The sequence below is a fragment of the Bufo gargarizans genome, chromosome 7 (assembly GCF_014858855.1).
Source record: "Bufo gargarizans isolate SCDJY-AF-19 chromosome 7, ASM1485885v1, whole genome shotgun sequence".
Lineage (NCBI taxonomy): Eukaryota > Metazoa > Chordata > Amphibia > Anura > Bufonidae > Bufo > Bufo gargarizans.
In genome coordinates, this window is record NC_058086.1 from 187,395,010 (window position 1) to 187,421,271 (window position 26,262).

General features: G+C 46.5%; 2 protein-coding genes across 6 annotated transcripts; one reads left to right on the plus strand and one right to left on the minus strand.

Annotated features, from left to right (window-relative positions):
• Positions 1 to 1,848: 1,848 nt before the first annotated feature.
• PDHB (pyruvate dehydrogenase E1 subunit beta) lies at positions 1,849 to 17,564 on the minus strand. Its single transcript, XM_044300948.1, has 10 exons — positions 17,468 to 17,564; positions 17,334 to 17,393; positions 14,270 to 14,377; positions 9,221 to 9,283; positions 8,308 to 8,343; positions 7,923 to 8,208; positions 4,897 to 5,007; positions 3,461 to 3,552; positions 3,179 to 3,320; positions 1,849 to 2,523 (listed from the first exon to the last, which is right to left on the minus strand). Exons 1-10 carry the CDS (start codon positions 17,501 to 17,503, stop codon positions 2,375 to 2,377), a joined length of 1,083 nt encoding a protein of 360 aa, XP_044156883.1. The 5' UTR covers positions 17,504 to 17,564; the 3' UTR covers positions 1,849 to 2,374.
• Positions 17,565 to 17,736: 172 nt separating this feature from the next.
• KCTD6 (potassium channel tetramerization domain containing 6) lies at positions 17,737 to 23,799 on the plus strand. 5 transcript variants are annotated; one of them, XM_044301197.1, is made up of 4 exons: positions 17,830 to 17,864; positions 19,119 to 19,224; positions 20,500 to 20,606; positions 21,813 to 23,799. In XM_044301197.1, exons 3-4 carry the CDS (start codon positions 20,523 to 20,525, stop codon positions 22,497 to 22,499), a joined length of 771 nt encoding a protein of 256 aa, XP_044157132.1. In that variant the 5' UTR covers positions 17,830 to 17,864; positions 19,119 to 19,224; positions 20,500 to 20,522; the 3' UTR covers positions 22,500 to 23,799. The 5 variants fall into 5 exon arrangements, with proteins under 5 accessions (XP_044157128.1, XP_044157130.1, XP_044157129.1 ...); XM_044301193.1 differs by lacking the exon at positions 19,119 to 19,224 and having other exon boundaries at positions 17,737 to 17,864; XM_044301195.1 differs by lacking the exon at positions 19,119 to 19,224 and having other exon boundaries at positions 17,774 to 17,944; positions 20,478 to 20,606.
• The last annotated feature ends 2,463 nt before the right edge of the window (positions 23,800 to 26,262 follow it).

A 26,262-nucleotide genomic window follows, 5' to 3' on the forward strand; every position in this document is an offset into this window, starting at 1 on the left:
TGACAGCTGCTTATACCCTGCAAACAAAGGATCAGACATGTTGATCCATTCCTTGACATTCATCTCATGTGTGGGCACTCTAAGATGACATTACCACAGTACCGACATCCATAAGGGCTCATGCACATGACTGATTGGCCTGGGAAACACTGTCCGTGTGTCTGGGTCTTACTGCAGCCCCCCTGACCCAAACTGGCTGTTTCATAGTAATTTGATGCAGCCAGTCTATCTGATTGCTGGACTACTGCCGTGTACTCATGTCATCATGTGAATATACTGCAATAGCCCCATGATCAGATACAAAGTCACTATCACCACTATAATACAGTCAGTTTGGTTCAGGGGAGCTGGAATAGGCCCAGCAGATGCAGCCGATACATGGAATGTGTTGCCCGGCTTTTCAGTTGTGTGTACGAGCCCTTACTTGCAGTACTGAGGATAACACCTAGGACAACAATAGAACATTGCAGGTTGGCCCCCAAGGCAGCATGATTTAGGAATCTAGAGTTTTTGCATTTCTTTAAGGATAGTCAGACATGTTTACATTGTTCCCTCTATTACCAAAATCCACGATCTGATCCGGGCAGAAGAGATGGTCTTGCTGTAGGAGGTACAGCTGGTGAATCAAAAGAAACTTTTCTTTTTTTTTTTTTGCACTTTAAAATCTGATTTCAGAGGGATCTTGTGTATGATTATTGGGTTAAGTAATGCAATGTATATTCCGTCATATTTTTATTAAAAATAATAAACCCAACCTTTTGGCCTGATGTCAGTTTGTAGTGTAAAGGAGTCTTAGCAATTGGCCTTGTATATTCTGGCTGCCGTGGTGTAACATAATGAAAGGACTCTGAAAACAGCGCACTATAATCAGACTACCTGTATCGAGTCAGAGGCTACGCTGCTCCACTTTGAAGAGCCGTGCTCGCCAGTGTCCATCCTGGCTTGATGGCCTCTACTTCATCTGTGCGCGATGCCATTAGCGCTGTTGCCGCATGGCTCTTCAGAGGAGAGGCATCATTTCTACGACTTTTCACAGGTAATTTAAGTATGTGCCGTCCTTTTTCCACATTATGCTGCATCAGATAGCAGATTAGAATACACAAGGGCATCATGCACACAGTCGTATGTATTTTGCGGTCCACCAAACACGGATCCGCAAACAAAAATTGATAACATCCGTGTCGCATCGGTTTTTTATTGCGGATCCGTTGTAACAATGCCTGTCCTTGTCCGCAAAACAGACAATAGGGACACACCTCCCTAGCGTCACCCGCAATGATAGGGAGGGGCGTTCCCGTCTGCCATTGGCTGCTCCCCAGACACTGGATATTTTCATCCGCACACGGGTAGAAGCAGCTGTGGCGGTGTGGGGACCAGGAGCAGCACGGGGTAAGTATATTCGGCGTGTGTGTGTGCAATAAAATCAAGCTTTTTCGACATAAAGGTAAAAATATTTCTGCAACTTTCTATCAGACTTTGGACCCCAGCTTTGAGATCTCTGCTTTCTGTCAGTGCATGGAAACATTCAACAAGTACATCCAGAGAATGAAAGTCTGTCCTGATCACAAATTTACAAAACTGCATGTCCTGTTTAAGTTCACACATCGCAGTCGAACGTCTTAATAGTGTATTAAAGACAAGCCGTTCACATCAGCGCGAAGTAATCAGAACACGGTATCTTTCTCTGGATGTAAAAGTTAATGTTGTCATTTGCCGGCCACAGATTTATTGTAGGGGGGATGCTGTGGTAGTCCCTATATTAAATCTGCCACCTCAGACTTCACTGCCAATCAAAAGTGGGAGAAGAAAAGAGGAAGGAAAAAAAAAAAAAAGAAAAAAAAGACTGAATCCCCTAAAAATAAATTCCAGGTTTTATTCATATACAAAGCAACATTGTACAGGCCCTCATGGCATACAGCATGTGGGCAGCCAAGCTGTTCATACAGAGGTACGAGTTATTAATAAATAGCGTAACATGTCTCCAATACGCGACGTGGGGGGAGTGTCTTAAAGGGACTGCATATGTTTAGAAGACGTCTAGGGCAGACCATCCCCCGATTCATCTTAAAAAGGGTTTGTCCAGGATTAGATGCCTTCTTCCAAAAACGGTGCAACACCTATCCACAGGCTGTGCCTGGTATTGCATCTCAGCTCCATTGAAGTGAATGGGGCTGAGCTGCAATATCACACACATCCTATGGACAGGGGTGGTGCAAGGCGGCAGACATGTTTTTCTAATCCTGGGCAACCACTAGAAGTCTGTTTTCCAACAACAACAAAAAATGAAAAATACCCGGAGGACAATGAAAGATGCTGATGGTAAGACGTGGTTTAAAATGACATGTTACCTCTGAAGTGAAAGATCATCTGATACCTAGATAACATTAAGGGTCTTTTTAACAGCAAATATAATGTCCTTCACTTGTGGTATGCAGTTATCCTCCAATATCTTGGCATAAGGCATCGGAACATCGGCACCAGTCACGCGGAACACAGGGGAATCCAAGTAATTGAACGCAGGTCCTGGAAGATACAAGTAATGAACAGATAAATTCAAGTAAATGGGGCTGAGCTGCAAAATGAGATGACATGTCCCATTCCTGGAAGAGGAGAGTCCTGGATAGGGGCTACCCCCTCCCCCCCTTGCTTCTATTAACTACATTGTATTTGTAAACAGACAAACCCTTTAAAACACCTAGTTTAGAGTAGAGTATACTACTTTGCATTCCGTATTGAAGAGCACCTTTGTTAGCAGGATCAACCCTTTTAAACCAGACATACTGCCTGGTAAGGATGATCTTGCTCAGTTAAATGAAACATGTCTTGTGAAAACTGGTTGAAGCATTCCCGAGAAGGAAAAGACATTCTTTATGTAAATCGGTGTACCAAGTGGAAGTGCACCCAGGAGTTAGGCCCCGCCCCTGGGTGCACTGATGTCCTCATTTACATAAAAGAATAAAAGTTTTTTTGAGGGCCAAAACTGATTTTTCACAAGGACGTTATTTTACTTGGCAGGATCAACATTTCCAGGCGGGATGCCTATTTTAAAGGGATTCAGCCTGATGACAGGGGCTCTTTGAATACCAACTGTTCTTTTCACAAGCACATATGACTCCCATTTCATCAAGTATTATTGCCTCAATATATAAAGTTTGTGCACAGCTTTATCAGGACTTGCCTTCCATGATCTTAGCGCAGATTTCTGATCCTATTCCAAATTGTGGCCACCCTCCTTCTACAGTCACTAGATGGTTTGTCTTCATTACACTGGCCTCAATTGTTTCAGTGTCCATGGGTCGGATTGTGCGCAAATTGACGACCTTTATAGAAAGACGTACATGACTTTAATCCAATGACAATGTGAAGCTAAGAAAGGATTGTTACAAGGGCATTTTTGATGCATTTATAATAAGCTCATAATTAGGGTGCAATATATATATTATATATAATGGCCGTTTACCTCACAATCGATTCCCTCTTTCGCGAGCACACTGGCAGCCTCTAGACAATGACCCACAGACCGGGAATGGGAAACCAGAGTGAGCTGACTACCTGTTTTGGGAGAAAGGAGAAAAACAAACAAAAAACAAGCCAATATTATACATATGTAAGAAACCAAAGAAGTCAATGGAAATGTCACAGTATTTAGACCATTGATAAATACGATACAGGTTGCGGGGGAGCGGGGGCTTTACTCTCCTGCAAACCCTTCATCAGGGGAATGCGACTTTACAGGGTAGTATAGAGCCCCTTTAAACAGAAACTATTTGTATTATAAGTCTGCACTTTGTGTTTGGGATTATGGGTTATCTTTATGTTTTTAGTTTATGGTCATGAATCAGTGAAAGCAGGTTTTTTTTTTTTGTTTTTTTTATATTACAATTGTGGTTGTGGAAGATGCCGTATATTTATTGTGGGTGACCTTCACCCCGATCCGTTATCTTTGGGAATATCATATGTATCAATAATTTTTTGAGAAGGGGGGACGACGACAAGTTTTGTTATTTGTAGAAGGTTTTAATAATTGTCTTTCGCCTATTTCAGTCCTATCAGGGAAGACTTGAACGCTCGATTTTACAATAGGTGTAGAGGGAGCCTCTGCCTAACCATTTGGATGTTGAATCGCATCTAAAAAGAAAAGGTCAGAGTCACCTGTGTAACACAGCCAGCGCCCCCGACAGGTATGGTGCAGACTTGGCACCCTACCCCACTCCATACACTCCCTTGCAATCTACATCACATGTCGAGAAGGGGTTATCCCATTAATCATTTTAATAACAAATACCCCGTTAAGAGATGTTAATAGCTGTTTCTAAAGTAATTTCCAGAGCAAAAATATATATATGTTTGCATCACTGTTGCTGCTGCTAATCTGCACTAAGGACAAACTCTGAATAGAATCAGTCTACTTCTCCCTCCAGCATCTGATAATTTAGTCCCTCCTTATTTAGTTATACTGTCATACAGAGGCTCTGGTCCTACTCAGTAAGCAGAGGATCACTATGCAGAGACCCGGCTGTGGGGAGCACCTCCATTCAGCTCTCTAGGTGGATGTACACATTGCTATACACTTTGAACACCAGGTGGTGCCATACTATGCAAGTACTGCAAATGTCCTAACCGTTCGCTGCATCATTTTTCACCATTACGCTTATTTATACAATGAAATTTTTAACTGTGGGACAGCCCCTTTACATCAGGCATAATAAGCAGCAAACAATTACTTGTTTTTGTCACTCTTGCAATGAATAGATGTTGAAACCAAAATTAAGAGAGAAAGCAGTGGGGCACACTACCACCTCAATGCTGGCTCTCCAATTTCTGGGAAAGTGGAAGAACGTTCCATCCACAGAGTTTATCTATGTAGGGAAAAAAATAAAAATAAAAAAAATGTACCTTGTCGCTCTATCTTTGCCTTTCCAATGGGGACAACAAAGTCTTTTGATAGGGCTTCTTCAGATAGTTCGAAGGGGACACCATACATCAACTCATTCTCTAGCATGACCACTGAAAAAACAGGAGCAGATAAGCATGGATGCAAAGTGCAGGCACTAAAACTAGATTTTTGTACTTGTTCATTGGGGGACACAGGCTTGACCATGGGTATAGCTGTTGCAGCTAGGAGGCGGACAATAAGCACACAAAGTGTAAGCTCCTCCCCTTTAGCTATATCCTTCCTACAGGGAAGCTAAATCAGTTAGTGCAAAAGCAATAGGAGAAGCAACACAAAAAAAATTATAAAAAAATAGCACCACACAGGCCCGAAAAGGCCCCCAAACAAAAGAATGGGGAGCTGTGTCCCCCAATAAACGGAAGAGAAAACGATTTTACGGTAAGTACACAAATCTAGTTTTCTCATCTATCACTGGGGGACACAGGCTTGACCATGGGACGTTACAGAGCAGTCCCCAAGGGTGGGCATAACAAGCAACCCTCCAGTCAATCAGATAACCGCCGTCTGCAAAACTGTACTGCCCCAGAGAAGCGACGCGTCAGAAGACGCAAAGGTGTGCACTCTGTAAAACTTGGAAAAAGTGTGCAAAGACGACCAGGTAGCCGCTTTGCACACCTGAAGGGCCGAAGCCTTGTGATGCACCGCCCAAGAGGCCCCCACTGCAGGAGCAGTTTGAGCCAAATGCTCAAGCGGTGAAGACTGGAGAGCGTGGAGCACTAGATTAAGATCCCAAGGATCCAACAAAGGACGGAAAGGGGGCGCAGCATGCGCCACCCCCTGCAGAAAAGTCTGAAACGCAGAAAGTGAAGGCAAATTCCGCTGAAAAAGAGTTGAGAGCTACCCTCAAGTCCATGCCCAACTGCAGTAAAGACGAGAGTCGCGGCAAAGAGAACCTAACAGAAGACAGCTGACGCCGCTCGCACCAACTAAAGTAGGACTTCCAGGTCCGGTGGTAGATTCGGGAAGACTTTCTGGCACAAATCATGGTCTGGACAACGGCATCCGAGAAACCCGAGCCTTTAGTACGGCAGCTTCAACAGCCATGTCATTAAATGTAGCGACCCTAAATTCGGGTGGAAGATCGGCCCCTGCGACAGGAGGTCCCCCGAAGAGGAAGTCTTTGACCTTGTTGTTGAAGCAGGAGGCCATGAGATCCACGTCCGGCCGACCCCATCACTCGCAGATGGCCCGAAAAACCTGCGGGTGAAGAGCCCATTCGCCCGGAAAACTTCTATCAGGAAAATCCCACTCCTTGGAAAGAGAGGAATCCAAATCCTGGTGGTTGGGGAAACACTTGTGCGAGCGACGGGACCTTCTAAAAAGGAAAAACCCGAGCTGGCCGATGATGGTGCGGGGTCCTCAACCTGCAACATCTCAATAACAGCTGTAATAAGATTGTCCACCATGGATGACAGTTTCGACGACTGACCCTCCGGAGAGACAATATCTTAATATGAACCCCTCTCCTCAGAACATGCCTCTTCCACGGAGGACACGTCAAAGTGCAACTCTCTGGTAGGAGGATTAGAGGCTGAGTAAACGGGACACACAGACACCTTTTTGGGGTAGGATGTTCTGAACAGTTTTGCAGGACGGCTGCGATGGGCATGAGCCCTATGGTCCCCAAAGTCAGACTGGTCAGAGGACTGCCTTGCCGACAAACGCCCCAATATTTCCACAACAGATTTGTTGGTATTGGAGACATCCTGTACCATCCTAGGCTAGGCAGTAGGGGCGATTGGGTCCGGGGCCGAGCCACTTGACGGTGGAGCAGCACAGGCAGAGCAGAGTGGATCTGATTGACCGGATGGAAATTTTGTGCGACAAGCAAAATGGCGCACAGAAGAGACCGCCTGCTTCGGAGCCTGGGATCTGGGCTCAGACATAATGACAACCCTGCAGTGACAGGAAGGAGGATGACGGGGTAGGTTAAACGCTGTAGGAAGGGGAAAACAGCACTTACCCAGCCTGTGTCCCTCCACGCAGCATGTCCAGAGGATCCTTGTCAGAGTCCCGCAGCAGGTGCATTTAAAATCCGGCTGTGGGCGGAGCCAGCACCCAGCGTTCAGATTCAGCTCAACTGACGGCGTGGGAGAACTCATGCCCCGCCCCCCCAAAATGGATCCGGCCCCCAGCGCAGGCCCTGCTAGCCTCTGTCTACACCCCGTGCTCACCACAGCCCATGCGGGAGTAGGCCAGAAAGAAGCCGGGGCCTCAATTGGCAGCGGCCACGGCGGCGCCCCAGACCGGAGACGACACGCCAAACATTGAAGGGCCTGGAAAAGGACGCCCTGCACCAAGCCCCCCCCCCCCCCCCCCCCCTCCCCCTCCCGACAGCAGACAACTCCTGGAGGGGAACCAGCACTGTGGTGAACAGGTAACCTGAAAAAGGGGGGCACTTTGGGGCCAGAATTTTTTTTTATACTCACCCAGCCGACGTCTTCTGCCCCCCTGGCTCCAGCCGGATCACCACCATTCGGTGTGCGGCCACTTGGAGAGGGACGCTACACAGGAAACAGAGGGGACTTGCGGTGGGCGGCCGTGGTGATTCAAAGGCTGGCGGGATGCAGAGGCTTTTAGGAACCTCTGGTCCTCCTTTGCTTCTGGAGAATGGGAAGGAGCAGCGAGCTTGGGGGACCCAATGGTCTCCAGTCTTCTGGGTGGGAGTACAGGCAGCTTTTAGGACTGCCTGAAACTCCCGCTAGAAGAAAAGAAAGAAAAAGCAAAAAAAAAAAAAAAAAAAAAGAAAAAACCAGCAGACCTGCAACGCAGGGAGGTCTGCCTCCTACAGACACCAAGTCAAAACGGATTTAGCTTAGTCCCTGCAGGAGGGGTATAACAGAAGTGGGAGGAGCTTACAGTTTGTGTGCTTAGTGTCTGCCTCCTAGCGGCAACCCATGGTCAAGCCTGTGTCCCCCAATGATACGATGAGAAAGGCAGAGTTTTGTAAGACCCTCAGCCCATTCACCTGGGTTATCATCTCGGATTGCAGCTTTCAGAAGACCTCTAGCATCTTCAGCACTCCAGGGGCTCAGCACCTTCAATCCAGGGCAGTGTCCGTACCAGGCTGCAAAGCATTGGGAGTGTTGGGCTGCAACGCCAGCTGACGCGCCATTTGGGCCCCGGAACACAATTGGGACAGACACGCGGCCCGCAGACATGTAATAGGTTTTAGCAGCAGAGTTAATGACTTGATCAATGGCTTGCATGGAAAAGTTGAAAGTCATGAACTCGCAGATTGGCCTCAATCCAGCCTGTTAAAAAAAATATTATAATATATATATATATAATTTTCCTTTTTTTTTTTCTCCAAAGTCAGTATGCTTCTTCTAGGACAAAACTCAGCCACTTACCATAGCAGCACCAACAGCAATCCCAGCAAATCCCATCTAAAATGGGGAGAGGAGCGAAAAAAAGAAAAATAATAATTACATATATTGCCTACTGGAGAGGCCCAAGCATCAATGTGTCTTGGCTTGTGAGGCCCCAGCAGAAAATAAATTTAGAAGCCCAGGTCTACAGTATAACATTTTTTGGTCAACATGCGCCTTAGAACACTTCTGACATGTATGATTTAACCTAAAAACATTTCCTATAAATAGGGGCACACTTTTGCAAACATTCATACATCAGATAAACACTTGCTCTAAAGCAGGCATCCTCAAACTGCGGCCCTCCAGCTATTGTAAAACTACAGCTCCCACAATGCCCTGCTGTAGGCTGATACCTGTAGGCTGTTCGGGCATGCTGGGAGTTGTAGTTTTGCAACAGCTGGAGGGCCGCAGTTTGAGGATGCCTGCTCTAGAGTCATGGGTTATTTTTGGGAGAATCAATTATGATAATTTAAAGGGGTTAGGCAACTTTCACACTGGCGTTTTAAATTCCGTTTGTGAGATCCGTTTCAGGGCTCTCACAAACAGTTCAAAACGGATCAGTTCAGCCCCAATGCATTCTGAATGGATAAGGATCCGTTCAGAATGCATCAGTTTGGCTCCGTTCCGCCTCCATTCTGCTCTAGATGCGGAGCCAAACGGATCCGTCCTGACTTTCAATGTAAGTCAAGACGGATCCGTTTTGACTTAGACTTTTCTTTAAAAGAATAATGCAAATCGCTCCTCTCCGTACTGTGTTGGAGATCACTGCAAGTAAATACAGCGGTCTCCTTCACTGAAGAGCAGTGATTGCCAGGAAGGAACACTTCCTTTCAGACAATCGCCTGCAAAATTGGCCTTAAGTGGAAAATCCTAAAAAAATAAAGTCTCATACCTCCGATATAGGGGTATCCATAATCCTTTTATCACCATACTTTTTCCAAAGACCTCTGCTGACCTGAAAAATGGAAATGTATGGTAATTAACTCTGAGACAATTACACACAAATCAGCAAAGAGACCGGACAAGCGAAGGTCCCAGACCTCACCAAGCGTTTCTCCGGTATCTCTGACAGTTCATGCACTGGAGATTACATCATAGCAAAGGCAGGTCATACAGGTCCAGAAACCATGACCTGGTGGGTTTACCGAGACGCTGGTTCAGAACAGATATATAATGACTCCCGATGAAGGTGGAATAATCAACTACAAGGATGAATGTGTTGTGCTCCAACATAAGAATAGACAATTCTTTATACAGACAGATATACATTAAGAGGATCTGTCGCCACTCCTGACATGTCCGTTTTAGTAAATAGTTTCCCATGTAATAATGATTCTAAGCATCATTAGAACTATGATGCTGTTCCTCTTTTATTCCATCTGGAAATATATAAATCAGGCATCCTCAAACTGCGGTCCTCCAGCTGTTGTAAAACTACAACTCCCACAATGCCCTGCTGTAGTCCGATACCTGTAGGCTGTTCGGGCATGCTGGGAGTTGTAGTTTTGCAACAGCTGGAGGGCCGCAGTTTGAGGATGCCTGATATAAATGAATTGAAAAGTGGGCATTACCATCCCTCTTGTAAATATAGTGTGTCGGTACACAGGCCGATGTGTCAGCACTGAATGGAAGGTGTCAGCCTGTGTAGCAAGATATCCGACGAGGGTAATTTTAACATTAGTTATACACTTCCAGGCGGACTAGAAGAACACCACAAGTCCTAAGAAAAGATTCTCCAAAATCGTTATTTCTAGGGGATTAGGCATTTCACAATACAGACTCTTTAACCCCATTATGGTCATCTTATAAATGCCCTTATTTAAATGGGTTGTTCCATGATAACAACTTATCCCCTATCAACAGAATAGGTGATGAATGCCTGATGATCAGCAAGGGACCAACCACCGGGGCCCCGCCGATCGTGTGATTGGGGGGGGTCTAATGTTTCATCTGTTTAAGTGTAGTGGTAGTCTCACATATGCACTGCCATTCAATTCAACTCTGTGGAACTGCTGAAGATAGTCAAGTGCTTGTTGAATGGAGAAGCAGGGCACATGCATGGCCACCACGTTCTCTTGATTCCGCGGAGGCCCCGGGGTATGGACCCCTGCTGATCAGACACTTATCCCTTACCCACAGGGTGGGGGATAAGTGTTTGTCATGGAACAAGACTTAAAACTAATCACATTGCGGCTCACCTCAAATAGGTGTATTGCAACAAAAGTGCTTGGCAATAGCCGCTGTCAGGCCTGTCCTCCAGACAATTTATAGAAATGTTGAACTGCTCCCCCAAAGGAGTTGCTCTTTTAACCCTTTTTGGCCATAAGCACCACTGTCTCATGTTAAAGGGGTTCTGCAGTTTGTTTAAATGGTGATCTATCCTCTGGATAGATCATCAGCATATGACCGGCGGGGGTCCGACACCCGGGACCCCCGCCGATCAGCTGTTTGAGAAGGCAGCGGCGCTCCAGCAGCGGCGCGGCCTTTTCACTGTTTACTGCTGGCCGAGTGACGTCACGACTAGTATCACTGGCCTGGGGGCGGGGCCAAGCTCTGTTCACTTGAATGGAGCTTAGCCCCGCCCAGGCCAGTGATACCAGTTGAAGTCACTGGGCCAGCGGTAAACAGTGAGAAGGTAGCGGCGCTGCCGGAGCGCCGCTACCTTCTCAAGCAGCTGATAGGCGGGGGTCCCGGGTGTCGGACCCCCGCCGGTCAGATGCTGATGATCTATTCAGAGGATAGATCATCAGTTTAACCCCTTCAACCCAGCTAGCTAAAACCCCCTTAATGACCAGACCACTTTTTACACTTCTGCACTACACTACTTTCACCGTTTATTGCTCGGTCATGCAACTTACCACCCAAATGAATTTTACCTCCTTTTCTTCTCACTAATAGAGCTTTCATTTAGTGGTATTTCATTGCTGCTGACAATTTTACTTTTTTTGTTATTAATCGAAATTTTACGATTTTTTTTGCAAAAAAATGAAATTTTTTACTTTACGTTGTAAAATTTTGCAAAAAAAACGACATCCATATATAAATTTTTCAATAAATTTATTGTTCTACATGTCTTTGATAAAAAAAAAATTTGGGATAAAAGTTATAGCGTTTACAAACTATGGTACAAAAATGTGAATTTCTGCTTTTTGAAACAGCTCTGACTTTCTGAGCACCTGTCATGTTTCCTGAGGTTCTACAATGCCCAGACAGTACAAACACCCCACAAATGACCCCATTTCGGAAAGTAGACACCCTAAGGTATTCACTGATGGGCATAGTGAGTTCATAGAACTTTTTATTTTTTGTCACAAAATGATGATTTATTTTTATTTTTATTTTTTTCTTACAAAGTCTCATATTCCACTAACTTGTGACAAAAAATAAGAAATTCTAGGAACTCGCCATGCCCCTCACGGAATACCCTGAGGTGTCTTCTTTCCAAAATGGGGTCACTTGTGGGGTAGTTATACTGCCCTGGCATTTTAGGGGCCCTAATGTGTGCGAAGTAGTTTGCAATCAAAATGTGTAAAAAATGACCGGTGAAATCCAAAAGGTGCTCTTTGGAATGTGTGCCCCTTTGCCCACCTTGGCTGCAAAAAAGTGTCACACATCTGGTATCGCCGTACTCAGGAGAAGTTGGGGAATGTGTTTTGGGGTGTCATTTTACATATACCCATGCTGGGTGAGAAATATCTTGGCAAAACACAACTTTTCCCATTTTTTTATACAAAGTTGGCATTTGACCAAGATATTTTTCTCACCCAGCATGGGTATATGTAAAATGACACCCCAAAACACATTCCCCAACTTCTCCTGAGTACGGCGATACCAGATGTGTGACACTTATTTGGGCCGCTTTGCGCATCTAGGCTGCAAAATCCTTTTAGGAGGGCATTTTTAGACATTAGGATCCCAGACTTCTCACGCTTTCGGGCCCCTAAAAATCCAGGGCAGTATAAATACCCCACATGTGACCCCATTTTGGAAAGAAGACACCCCAAGGTATTCAATGAGGGGCATGGCGAGTTCAAATTTTTTTTTTGGGCACAAGTTAGCGGAAATTGTTTTTTTTTTTTTTGTATTTTCTCACAAAGTCTCCCTTTCCACTAACTTGGGACAAAAATTACAATCTTTCATGGACTCAATATGCCCCTCACGGAATACCTTGGGGTGTCTTCTTTCCGAAATGGGGTCACATGTGGGGTATTTATACTGCCCTGGCATTTTAGGGGCCCGAAAGCGTGAGAAGAAGTCTGGAATATAAATGTCTAAAAAATGTTATGCATTTGGATTCCGTGAGGGGTATGGTGAGTGCATGTGAGATTTTATTTTTTGACACAAGTTAGTAGAATATGAGACTTTATAAGAAAACCCAAAAACCAAAAAAAATAAAAAATTTCCGCTAACTTGGGCCAAAAAAAATGTCTGAATGGAGCTTTACAGGGGGTGATCAATGACAGGGGGGTGATCAGGGAGTCTATATGGGGTGATCACCCCCCTGTCATTGATCACCCCCCTGTAAGGCTCCATTCAGACGTCTGAATGATTTTTACGGATCCACGGATCGGATCCGCAAAACGCATACGGACGTCTGAATGGAGCCTTACAGGGGGGTGATCAATGACAGGGGGGTGATCAGGGAGTCTATATGGGTGATCACCCCCCTGTCATTGATCACCCCCCTGTAAGGCTCCATTCAGACGTCCGTATGCGTTTTGCGGATCCGATCCATGTATCCGTGGATCTGTAAAAATCATACAGACGTCTGAATGGAGCCTTACAGGGGGGTGATCAATGACAGGGGGGTGATCAGGGAGTCTATATGAAGTGATCAGGGGTTCATAAGAAGGGGTTAATAAATGACAGGGGGGGGGGGGTGTAGTGTAGGTGGTGTCTGGTGCTACATTACACAGCTACCTGTGTCCTCTGGTGGTCGATCCAAACAAAAGGGACCACCTGAGGACCAGGTAGCAGGTATATTAGACGGTGTTATCAAAACAGCGTCTAATATACCTGTTAGGGGTTAAAAAAAAAATCACATCTCCAGCCTGCCAGCGAGCGATCGCCGCTGGCAGGCTGGAGATCCACTCGCTTACCTTCAGCGCCTGTTCACAGGAAATCTCGGGTATCGCGAGATGACGCGCCGATGCGTTGTTGAGCGCCCAGCTGCCGCCTCCGGACCGCAGATCTGCGCTAGGCGGTCCGGAGGCGGTTAAACAAACTGCAGAACCCCTTTAAACTTGGATACTGTTCCATATTCCTGCTCCTTAGTTACACCTCAGGTAAGAAGTGCTGCCCTGTGTCCTGGCTGCATATGACACAGGCTAAGAAGGTACCTAAGAAAATGCACTGCCTACAAGAAAAGCTGCAACCACGCAACCTGCATGTTGGCCAGCCAGATGTCTTAGACTCTCCTCCATCCTCCAGTGCAAATGGTGGCGAATAGGATAGAGAAAGGCGCTCATAGGGTAAGTATGTTCAGTAAAATTAAAACCCTACTATAAGAGATGGTTTGCTCACCTATTGCAGTTGCACCAATTGGGCGCAACCACAATGAAGGCCAAAAGAAGAGAATTGCAACGGTTGGTGCAGCCTAGATTTGTCCGATTGCCTTGGGCAGGAGCCACCCTGCCGCTCGGGTAACGGTAGAAGAGAAGAAACGCTGAACTTTACGTTGAGCGTGTGGACCTTAGTAGTGCGCCCTCTAAGGTCCACACGCTCGACGTAAAGTTCAGCGTTTCTTCTCTTCTACCATCCTCCAGTGAGATAGACGCCTTTCTCCATCATTATAAAAAAAAAGAGGAGGAGAGACAGTTTGTCGGACTCTGGAAAGGCTTACTAGCCGGTAGAAGACCATATTTCTCAATATTACCATATGTGTATTTGTTATATACAGACATATAGCCATTTATAATACAGAGCTATACATTTACTGTACCTTATAGGCGCCGTCATATTGTGCAACCTCCTCGCCCAACAGAAACACTCTTTCATCTCTTTCTATCTCTTCATCCAAAGCCTGGTTTAAGGCGTCCCGCACGGTGATCTAAGACAAGAAATACCTTGAGTTACCAAGTTAAATGCACCAGAGATCTAGCTGGATTTGTGCCAAACTCGTTTACATAACCAGGGCTTTGCGACTTTCTGGCTCACCGACACAACTACCACTCACTCCAGTACTAAGAAGTGGGTGGGAGAGTGGACGTAGTTTGCTATATTTATTAATGCATTTCACTTGGAAGTTAACAATGCAATTTTTATTTTTTCTAGAAAAGTTGGAAACTCCAGTAGAGGGGGGGGGGGGGGGTGCCTCCATACTAAACGGCATGTAGGCATGTATGACAGGCACCCTTTAACCCCCTCAGCCCCCCTAGCTTAAACCCCCTTAATGACCAGACCACTTTTTACACTTCTGCACTACACTACTTTCACGGTTTATTGCTCGGTCATGCAACTTACCACCCAAATTAATTTTACCTCCTTTTCTTCTCACTAATAGAGCTTTCATTTGGTGGTATTTCATTGCTGCTGACATTTTTACTTTTTTGTTATTAATCAAAATTGACCGAACTTTTTGCAAAAGAAATTACATTTTTCACTTTCAGTTGTAAAATTTTTCAAATAAAACTACATTTCTATATACATTTTTCTCAAAATGTTTTGTTCTACATGTCTTTGATTAAAAAAAAATGCAATTAGTGTATATTTATTGGTTTGCGCAAAAGTTATAGCGTTTAGAAACTATGGTACAAAAATGTGAATTTCTGCATTTTGAAGCAGCTCATGACTTTCTGAGCACCTGTCATGTTTCCTGAGGTTCTACAATGCCCAGACAGTAGAAACACCCCACAAATGACCCCATTTCGGAAAGTAGACACCCTAAGGTATTCGCTGATGGGCATGGAAGTTTTTATTTTTTGTCACAAGTTAGCGGAAAATGTTTTTTTTTTTACAAAGTCTCATATTCCACTAACTTGTGACAAAAAATAAAATTTTACATGAACTCGACATGCCCCTCACGAAATACCTTGGGGTGTCTTCTTACCAAAATGGGGTCACTTGTGGGGTATTTATACTGCCCTGGCATTTTAGGGGCCCTAAAGCGTGAGAAGTCTGGAATATAAATGTCTAAAAAATTTTACGCATTTGGATTCCGTGAGGGGTATGGTGAGTTCATGTGAGATTTTATTTTTTGTCACAAGTTAGTGGAATATGAGACTTTGTAAGAAAAAATAATAAAAAATAATAAAAAAGAAAAAAACAATTTCCGCTAACTTGTGCCAAAAAAATAAATCTTCTATGAACTCGCCATGCCCCTCAAAAGTGATTTTTTTATAGCTGTGTTTTTGCAGTGATCAGAAAAAATAAATATTCTGTCACTGCGGTGGGACAGACTGAACGCAAGTGTGCGCACAAGATCAGGCCTGATCGGGCGAACACTGCGTTTTTTGTAGAGCCTATAGAACATGTCCTATTCTTGTCCGCGGACAAGAAAAGGCATTTTCTATATAGCTCTGGCAATGTGCGGATCCGCAAAATGTGGAGAGCACATTGCCGGTGTCCGTGTTTTGCGGATCCGCAGAGTCCGTGTTTTGCGGATCCACAAAACACATACGGACGTCTGAATGGAGCCTTACAGGGGGGTGATCAGGGAGTCTATATGGGGTTATCAGGGGTTAAAGGGGTTCTGCACTTTCATTTCACTGATGATCTATCCTCTGGATAGATCATCAGCTTCTGATCGGCGGGGGTCCGACACCCGGGACCCCCGCCGATCAGCTGTTTGAGAAGGCAGCAGCGCAGCAGCCTTCTCACTGTTTACCGCCGGGCCGCCCGCCCACTGACGTCACGACTTGTATCAACTAGAGTGGGCGCGGCTAAGCTCCATTCAATGAACAGAGCTTAGCCGCGCCCACTCTAGTTGATACAAGTCGTGACGTCAGAGGGCGGGCGGCCCGGCGGTAAACAGTGAGAAGGCAGCGGCGCTCCTGGAGTGCCGCTGCCTTCTCAAACAGCTGATCGGCGGGGGTCCCGGGTGTCGGACCCCCGCCGATCAGAAGCTGATGATCTATCCAGAGGATAGATCATCAGTTAAATGAAAGTGCAGAACCCCTTTAATAAGTGACAGGGGGGGGGGGGTGTAGTGTGGTGATTGTGATTGGTGCTACTTACAGAGCTGCCTGTGTCCTCTGGTGGTCGAAAGAAAAAATATAAATAAAATCGCATCTAAAGCCTGCCAGCGAATGATCACCGCTGGCAGGCTGTATATCAACGCATCCCTGCGTTAGGCGGTCAGGAGGCGGTTAAAGGTGTGTTCTCATTGCAGACAATGGGGACAAATCGTTAGGATATGCCCCCATGGTCTAATAGGTGCGGGTCCCACCTATATCGGGAACGGAGCCCTGCAAAGTGGTATCTGGAGGACTCTGGTCCGGCCACCACCCAGAAGTGAATGAGAGCGCACTGGGCATGACCGGCCACCACTCCCATTCACTTCTATGGGGCCTGAGTTAGCGCTTGGCTTATTTTTGGCGGTCCCATAGAAAATAATAAAGGGCGGCTGCGCATGTGCAGTGTGCCCTCCACCAGTTTTGGGGCCCCGTTCTGAATATAGGTGCGGTTCCCAGAGGTGGGACTCTCACCTATCAGAGAATTCGGGAATATCCTAGCGACATGCCCCCATTGTCTGTGATGAGACAACCTCTAGCCTCTGACTTGTATGACATTCGGACGCTGCATTGACCTCTGATCACAGAAAATCAAAAGGTCAAATTCCGATTTCACCAATAACATTCCCCGATGCACTTGACCTCAGAGAAATTCCTGAAGACAGTGTTGCCCGTGGCAACCAGTAATTGCCCAATTCTCATTTTCTTAGTTATCAGCACTATCAGGCTGTGTTCACACTGCCCTTTAGGTTCCACAGGGTGCGGTTTTTAGAACATGCAGCTAGCAGTCGCTGAGGGTGAGAGAAGTGTCAATCACAGCCATGGTCACTGTACCTGAAGGGCGGCAGGCGAGCTCTTGTGAAATTCTCTCCGGAGGAGGACGGATACGTGGCTCTGTGGAGAGAGGAGACGGTTACAGCAGTCCTCTGGCACACTCCATGTCACACAAGCCCCTTTCCCCTCCTCACCTTCCCCCCGCAGAGCAGTCTCCTCAGCGCCGCCATCTTGCCTCTGTCCTCTGACAAGACGTCGCCCTTCGCCAAGAATTCCTCCAATCAGGGCGCGGCGTGAGCTCAGCGGACCTTCCTGCCTCAGGTGACCAGAGTTGACCAATCACAAGTGACGTACGGTACACGCCTCTGTCACGCCTCCCCTCAGCGTTGGGGGCGCGGCGAAAGAAGTGGTTGCCGTGCGACCGCCAATCACAACGCGCAGCTTGGAAAAAGTGTACGGATCGCGAAAAGGACCATTTATATCATTTCTCACGGGTTTTGCAGGAGGAGCCGCTGGAGTAGGCCTTACTGTACAGACTGTGGTGAGGATCTCCCCGCGGAAGTACTTCTCATCCAGCCAGACGGCGATCAGGTGAGGGCGGGGTCCCGCCACCAGTGCGATTCTTACTTCCAGAGGCACTTACCTCCAGGCATCTGCCTCACCCCCTGACGGTAGGTACATCAGTGGGGCCCCAGCTGTGTATTTGTACACATTGTCTGAAAACGTTCGACCCCCAACCAGTGAAAATTGGTGCAAGGTTTTAACTGGCTATCCATGATGGTTTCAGTCCAGATGGTGGCCATCTTAAAGGGGTCCTTTGCTTTAGACATCTCCCTTAAAGGGAGTGTGTCACCAGGAGATTCACTGATAAACCAGACACAAGGACTTATAGGGCTTCCTCAGCTGAGTGTAATGATACCGTTCATTCATTCCGTACTAATAACATGAATCCTAAGCTGGCCTTATTAAACCTGCTGGTCGCTCTATTAGCCCAAAAAACTGTTTTTTATAACCTGTCAATCACCTACCTAAGGTGCCCAAGGGGACGTCCGTTAATACAGGGTGCCCGGCCGCACCCATCGATGTCTGGTGCCTAGCGCCGCCTTCCCTGTCTACAGTGCCGCCTTCCTCACCTCAGCGCCACCTCCGCAATCCTCCCGTCCCTCTGTCAGATCCCGCACGTGCGCACTAGGCTCAGCCTGATGTGCCCATGCGGACTCCTGGCAGCGGCTTCGTTGAGCGAAGTGCGCATGCGCCGGCCTGATGCGCATGCGCACTTCGCTCAGCGAAGCCGCTGCCAGAAGTCCGCACGGGCGCATCAGGCTGAGCCCAGTGTGCGCACGCGCGGGATCTGGCAGAGGGACGGGAGGATTGCGGAGGTGGTGCTGAGGTGAGGAAGGCGGCACTGTAGACAGGGAAGGCGGCGCTAGGCACCAGACATCAATGGGTGCGGCCGGGCACCCTGTATTAACGGACGTCCCCTTGGGCACCTTAGGTAGGTGATTGACAGGTTATAAAAAACAGTTTTTTGGGCTAATAGAGCGACCAGCAGGTTTAATAAGGCCAGCTTAGGATTCATGTTATTAGTACGGACATGGGCACATGTTTAGGTTATAGGGGTAAAATCTCATGACAGAATCCCTTTAAATCTAAGAACTGCCTTGAAGCCATGCCGTACGTGATGTGAGGAGACGTATTTCCTCTGATTCCAGCAGACGGCACCTACTGGGTTTTCAGAGCGTGAAATGGATGACTGCTGAGCTAGAAAGGCCTCCTCCTATATCGGGAGCCGTGTGGTCAGGGTCCTTCTAGCTCCCGCTCCATTATATTCTGCTCTGGTGCCAGGCGCTGATCCATTGGTGGTGATATCTGAAGCTACGAGTCTTGACCGACATCTGCAAGGACTGACGAGCCGGACGCTGGGAGAAGAAAAGTGCGGCCGAGCACCAAGGTGAGTGATGCACTGACTACAAGGGCCTCAGTATGTCCCTGGTGGTTTTGATGTGTCTTTGGCTTTCCAGTTGTCATTGTAGATACCAGCATGCAAATGCTGGGAGTTGTAGTTTCGCCATAGACGGAGTCCATGCAGTTTTACCGCAAATTGCCGTGGCTGTCAGATTTGGTTTTTAATGGCCTCCTGGGTAAAATGGAGGTCGACTTCTGATTCATAGACTTGCTGTCATATCTCCCGAAGAGAAAATGTAATGTCATTGTGTATACCAGTGCAGAGGAAACCTAAGGTGTAGAGGAAACCTAAGGTCAGCAACCAGTGCCAGGCGGCTGCTGCCAAGGCAAATAAACTCGTGGGATGCATCAAGAGAGGCCTAGAGGACAAGAACATGGGTGTGCTCCTATACGAATCACTAGTGAGACCGCGCATGGTTATTGTGAAGAGATTTTAGGTGTAAACACCAAACCGTCCCCCCCCCCCCCCGGACCTGTAAAGGGGAGCTTACTTACCTGTTTCCTGACGCTGGCTCCCCGCTACTTCTCTTCTCGGCCAGCGATGCTCCACTGCGCCCCCTCGCTGAAAACATCCGGTTTTGCATGGCTGCTGCCAATCGGTGGCCGACTCCCCTTATGTCATGAAATGATCACATGGCGCAAAGGGGATCTGGTCACCGCTGCAGCCAGTGATTGAATGCAGCCATGTCGAACTGGATGTTTTCAGAGAGGGATCGCAGCGGAGCATCGCAGTCCGGGAGGAGAAGCAGGTAAGTAATCTTCCCTTTACAGGTCTGGTAAAGTAGGGGGGGTGTATCGTAACTTCTGCAAGACTGGTTATCAAACTTGGGGCAATCTACTTACAAGCCAAAATATATGAATGAACAGAGATCTTTGTAATGATTTTTTACACCTAGGCCTGTAACTCTGACAAGGGGGCGTCCTCGATGTCTAGAGGAAGGACGGTTTCATCAACATAGACGGGATTCTTTACTGTAAGAGCAGTGAGGCTATGGAGCAGAGGAGGTTGTGATGGTTAGTTCATTGTGCAAGTTCCAGAGGTGCCCAGACGCCGATCCATCTAGTTATGGGTTCTAGATTTCTGGAGATGAGATGTCAATCCGATTTTTCTGGTTGCCAGGAGTCGAGAAGAAATCATTTGGGGCAGTGGCATTCCTCATTTATTTTTTGCTTTCCTCTGGATCAACACAGTAGGAGAATAGGTTGAACCTGATGGCGCTGTGTTTTTTTTTTTTTCAGCCTTGTCGACTATGTTTTGCAGGCGCTGGACAGACGGACCGGTGTATGCATTCCGCGGCATTCAAGCGTCGGGTTCATTCCAAGCATCAGTCATTTGATCAAATGGATAATGGAGACTGGGGATACGTGGTATGGAATAAAAAAAAAAAAACTGAAAACGAATTATGAAACCATTTCTTGATTTTCTTCATTGTAAAATGTATTATGCTTATATAACACGTAACGTATGGTGGAAACATATGCGCCATTTTTAAAATGAAGGCATAGCCCGCCACCCACACGTTATCTGTACCAGCCCCCAATATTTGCTGCATAATCTACAATCTGAGAGAATTAGTCTGTGACTACATCAGAAGTAAGAATATGAACGGACAGCTCACTAGTTCTTCACCGCTGGTAGCAAAACATGTTGCATTACGGGCATTTTTACCGAACTGATGCGACCAAACAAATCTGAATTACAAATGGCATTTAAAGGGCATCTGTCAGCAGATTTGTCCCTATGACACTGGCTGACCTGTTACATGTGCGCTTGGCAGCTGAACGCATCTGTGTTGGTCCCATGTTCATATGTGCCCGCATTGGTGAGAAAAATGATGTTTTAATTTATGCACATTAGTCTCTAGGAGCAACGGGGGCGTTGCCATTGCACCTAGAGGCTCAGCTTTCTCTGCAGCTGCCGCACCCGATCCACTTTGATAGGGCCATGCAGTGAAAACATCCTCACGTCTGGCCCTGGCAATCAAAGTGCAACAAGCAGAGCTTCTAAGTGTAATAACAACGCCCCCGTTGCTCCTAGAGGCTCATTTGCATATATCAAAACCTCATTTTCCTCAGCAATGCGGACACATATGAACATGGAACTAAAACTGATGCCTTCAGCTGCCAAGTGCACATGTAACAGGTCTGCCAGTGTCATATGTGCAAATCTGCTGACAGATGTCCTTTTAAAGTTTTTTTTTCCAGGAAATTAAAAGCCTATCCTCAGGTCAGGCCATCAATATAAGATCATGGGGGTCCAACTCTCAGCATCTTCTCTGATCAGCTGCAAGAAGGGGCTGCCTGCTCATGTTGCTTTCTCTTCATTGTTTACTTGGCTCCGTCTACCTACCTGCTGTTTACTTACCAGCGTTGTCCTATTCAAGTGAAATCTGCAATACCCTGCACCACCACTATGGGTAGATAGAGAGGCAGGGCTAAACAAAGAAGAGGCCACAGCCCGTGCACGGTGCACCACTGCCCCTTCAAGCAGCTGATCAGCGAGGCTGCCGAGAGTCAGTTTTATTTTCTGTGTAGCGATGTACACCTTCTAATTAATGTTCACCTCTCTCTTAGACGACCGATCCAGTCACGCTCAATGTTGGGGGCCACGTGTACACAACCTCACTCTCAACACTAACTCGTTATCCGGATTCCATGTTGGGTGCTATGTTTCGGGGTGACTTCCCCACTGCTAGAGACTCCCAGGGCAATTACTTTATTGACCGCGACGGATCCCTTTTCCGCCATGTGTTGAACTTTCTACGGACATCAGAACTTACTGTTCCCGTAGACTTCAAGGAGTTTGATCTGCTGCGGAGAGAAGCCGATTTTTATCAGATCGAACCTTTAATACAATGTCTTAACGACCCCAAACCTTTATACCCTACGGACACTTTCGAAGAAGTCGTGGAACTGTCTAGTACAAGGAAACTGTCAAAGTATTCCAACCCGGTGGCGGTAATCATCACTCAGCTTACCATCACCACCAAGGTGCATGCGCTGCTGGAGGGCATCGCCAACCATTTCACGAAATGGAACAAGCACATGATGGACACTCGGGATTGCCAGGTCTCCTTTACTTTTGGGCCGTGCGATTACCACCAGGAGGTCTCCCTTAGAGTTCACCTTATGGAGTACATAACCAAGCAAGGTTTTACCATCCGAAACACCCGGGTCCACCACATGAGCGAAAGGGCCAACGAGAACACCGTGGAACATAACTGGACTTTTTGCAGACTAGCTAGGAAGACGGATGACTGATGTAGGCACGAGCGAGATGCCTTCAGCTTTAGATGAGCTCTCTGCGTGCTCCTGCGCACATCCTTATTTATTAATAGCCACCACGACTGGATAGTCCTACCGTGACTCCTCCATTGTTCTGTTACCCAGCACGCATGCATGTGCCTATACATGGAGCAATATCCATGCTTCAACATAGGCTTTTAAACCTTAATGCACATTACCCTCCTCAGTGTTGATATGTGAACGCTTATGTACAAGAGGCTCTGAAGATCATTGCTGGAGCTTCACGGATCATCTGAAAGTTTCAGCCTCGTGTCCGTCACGAACAGCTTTCGTGAAAGGTCAGATGCAGGACCTTGAAAAACGTTGACTTAAAAAAAAATAAGCTACAGAGAACAAATTGTGGGAGAGACTTTGAGCACTGACGTGAGATTTCCGATATGCATCCTCTTAGTATAATTTAAGACTTAGACATCTTCAGAAGTTTACAAGCCGACTCACCCTGGCATTGGCCAGACCGCCATGGCCAGATACTCTCAGATTGAAGGCATTTCAGAAGCATCTGGATCGTACATGGCTTTCCATAAGGCTTGCAGATAACCACTGTCTATGTAGCATCACCTGCCGGTCACAAGCGTACGTGATTCGGCTCATCAGCTCGTGTGACCATATTGATATCGGCTCTTGTTATTCTAGAAATATGTCTGAGCTGATTGAAGGGGTTAATCCAACCCCATAAAATGTCAAACGGACCGCTGATAGTTATATAAGCTCTCCTGTGATTCTTTCTTTGGTCCACCGACTATCTCTGCTTACCGAGCCCCAGTGATCACATCCTGTGACTGCCGCAGCCGATCACTGAGGTCACTGCTGCAGGAAAGTGATTGGCTGCGGTGGTCACACAATTCTCTGGAGCCGGCTGGGGATCGGAGGAGACGCAGGGTAAGGTGCTGAGGATTATTCCTTTTCTTATTTTATATGATTATCATCGCATAGAAAAAAATAATATGCGATTGGGCAAGAAATACTTAGTTGGCCTGCCGGCAGTTTGCACTTTCTGATGGTGGCCATAGGTGGATTCTAGCCAGTCCACCAATGGTTAGTGTGATGATGGATATGACTTTGGTTGGATGTGACCAATTACATATTTGGAAAGATTGCAGAAGGGTTTCCAGTTTGTCCAACCATGTGTGATGAGCTCACCCAGTTGACTCCCTCTTTCACGCCAGTGCCAGGAAACATGAACATAGAGAAAAATCCGTCTCCGGTAGATGAATTTGAAACTCTTGATGAATTGATGTATGTACACACATGGAAAACACTCCAGAGAAATCGCTTACGCGTTTCGACCGGGTATGGTCTTAATCATAGCATATTTATGTAAGTATGCTATGATTAAGACCATACCCAGTCGAAACGCACAAGAGATTTTACCGGAGTGTTTTCCTTGTGTGTGCATGTATCAATAAAGTATTGAAGAGTTTTTAAATTCATCTACAGGACCCAGACTTTTTCCTGAAACTGGACAACCCTCTGGATCAAGCTGCAAGGAAGAAGGGAGAGGTACTTGCCTACCAGATCTTGCACTGCTGCTCCGGTTCTCCTGGCCGGGCTCTATTTAACCAGCTGCAGTGGTGATATCACGTCAACAAGACATGACTGCTGCAGCCAATCACTAGCCTCTTCGGGTTCACCACGGAGGCCAGCGAATGGCTGCAGCGTTGACGTCACATGTTGTAGACATGACATCACTGCTGCAACCGGGTAAATAGAGTCCGGCCAGGAGAACTGGAACAGCGCCGCAGGACCTGGCAGGTAAGTCCTTCCCCATTCTTCGATACAGGTTGTCCGGTTTCTTTTTTCATCCTGAAAAGATATAACTGGTAAGGGCTCATGCACATGACCGTATGCCCTCTGAGACTACGGTCCGTGAGCGGGCCATATGTCCCGGAGCGGCATACATCGTGCGCACGGGAGTGCACAGCATCATAGGTTACTATGATGCTGCACGCATCCGGCCGCCCGCGGGACTATTGTCCTGCACTCATAAGATCATATCAGTGCAGGACAATAGTCCCGCGGGCAGCCAGATGCGCACAGTATCATAGTAACCTATGATGCTGTGAGCTCCCGGGCAAAATGAACCCTAAAGAATTCTTAAGAAATAGGGCTATTCGCCAAGGTGGGATAAACTAGTGACCACACTGATAACGGGGAGCACTAGATTGCTTTCAGCATATGGTTTGGAGCCTGACGTCATTGCTGGCTATCCTTGTGTTAGGAAAGTGATGACTATTGACCAGTGAACTGTACAACACTTACTACAAAAAAAAAAAAAATATTGCATGAAGTTCCCCTTTAACTATATCAAATCCACTGGAAGAAATATTTATAAAACTGGTATGCATGAAAGCACAGGAAACCTGCCAACTTTTATTCGGGTGTAATATTTCATGGGCCGCCTCCTCTGCCCAAGATTACCGGGATTGCCCCATGCCAAGCTGAAGATTGGCTCAGATTTCAAGCACAATTGTCGCATCCACTGCCCAGTTGTTAGCAGTAATTCTGCTGGAGGTTTTATACCGCAGCGCTGTCGGTCTCTTCGCACGTAAATCAGTATTAGACCCTTCAGTACGAGCCGTGTACAGGTTTGATAACCGAATCTATGCATATACAAGTGACCAATCCCCACTTTATTCGCAGATTAGAACTTTTTTTGGTTTCTAGATAGATTTTAAACCTAAATGGTGGATTTTTTATTTTATTTTGTAAATCTGGTTCAGTAGTAAATAAAAATGTATTGCCTGCTTATGGTATTCTAATAATAAAAATAAAATTTGCCTGTTCATTTCTTACATTGTGATCATTTTGCACAGTTAAAAGGCTATTCCAATCTGACCCAAAAGTTCACAGCAGTCTATGGGGAGATGTCTCTAGAACCTGTAAGCCAGGGTTCTGACAAAATGTGCAACTTTTTGCCCTCTTAATAAAAATAAAAAATTAGCAAGACGGGGCAGGGATGCCCATGCACTGATAGATTTACTGCACGCTGGCATAGATTATGGCTCATGTCTAAACTAGCTTGTCGCATAGGTTTGATATTCTGGTGCACAGAGTGCCAGAAGATGCAACAAACTTATTAAAAGGGGTGTCCAGGACTTGAAAAACATTTCTGCTTTCTTCCAGAAACAGCGGCACACACTGGTTGCGGGATGTATTACAACTCAGCCCCATTGACTTCAAGGGAGCTGAGCTGCAATACCAGGCACCACCACTAGACAGGAGTAGCGCCGTTTTTTAAATAAAGCAATTCCAATCCTGGACAACCCCCTCTAAGGGCCCGGCCTCAGATTTGGTGCCATATTTCAAGGTTAAGTTTGGCATATGCAACACCAGTCTCCCTAAAGTCCTCCCTATGCTCGCTATAGACCTATTATATATACTGGTGTGTGTGTGTATAATATATATATATATATATATACACACACCGATCAGCCATAGCATCAGCTCACTGATTCCACGCCTGCGTGCACAGTTTTCAAAGCTCACAGTTAATTTCTTTGCAGTTTAAAAGTCGTATATTGGGGCCACGGACTGTTGAAGTACATAACATGGACTGACTCATGACAACGGCACCAGACAAGGGGAGGGTATATACTTGGCAGCAAGAGTAAAGTCAGTTCTTGACATTAAATGTGTTGGAAAAATGGGGGAGAGTGTTAGAAAAGCGAAAGCTAATGCCCATGGCCATAAGTGTTTTGCGGTCTGCAGATCGCGGATT

What these genes read in the sequence shown, in the direction of transcription:
- KCTD6 (XM_044301193.1), top strand. Translation starts at nt 20,523, where the DNA reads ATGCATTCCGCGGCATTCAAGCGTCGGGTTCATTCCAAGCATCAGTCA. An exon ending in ATGGAGACTGGGGATACGTG is followed by an intron (nt 20,607 to 21,812) that starts GTATGGAATAAA and finishes CCTCTCTCTTAG; the next exon opens with ACGACCGATCCAGTCACGCT.
- PDHB (XM_044300948.1), bottom strand. Translation starts at nt 17,503, where the DNA reads ATGGCGGCGCTGAGGAGACTGCTCTGCGGGGGGAAG. An exon ending in AATCCGAGATGATAACCCAG is followed by an intron (nt 5,008 to 7,922) that starts GTGAATGGGCTG and finishes CTGTTTTTTCAG; the next exon opens with TGGTCATGCTAGAGAATGAG. An exon ending in CTGCGCTAAGATCATGGAAG is followed by an intron (nt 2,524 to 3,178) that starts GCAAGTCCTGAT and finishes TGTATCTTCCAG; the next exon opens with GACCTGCGTTCAATTACTTG.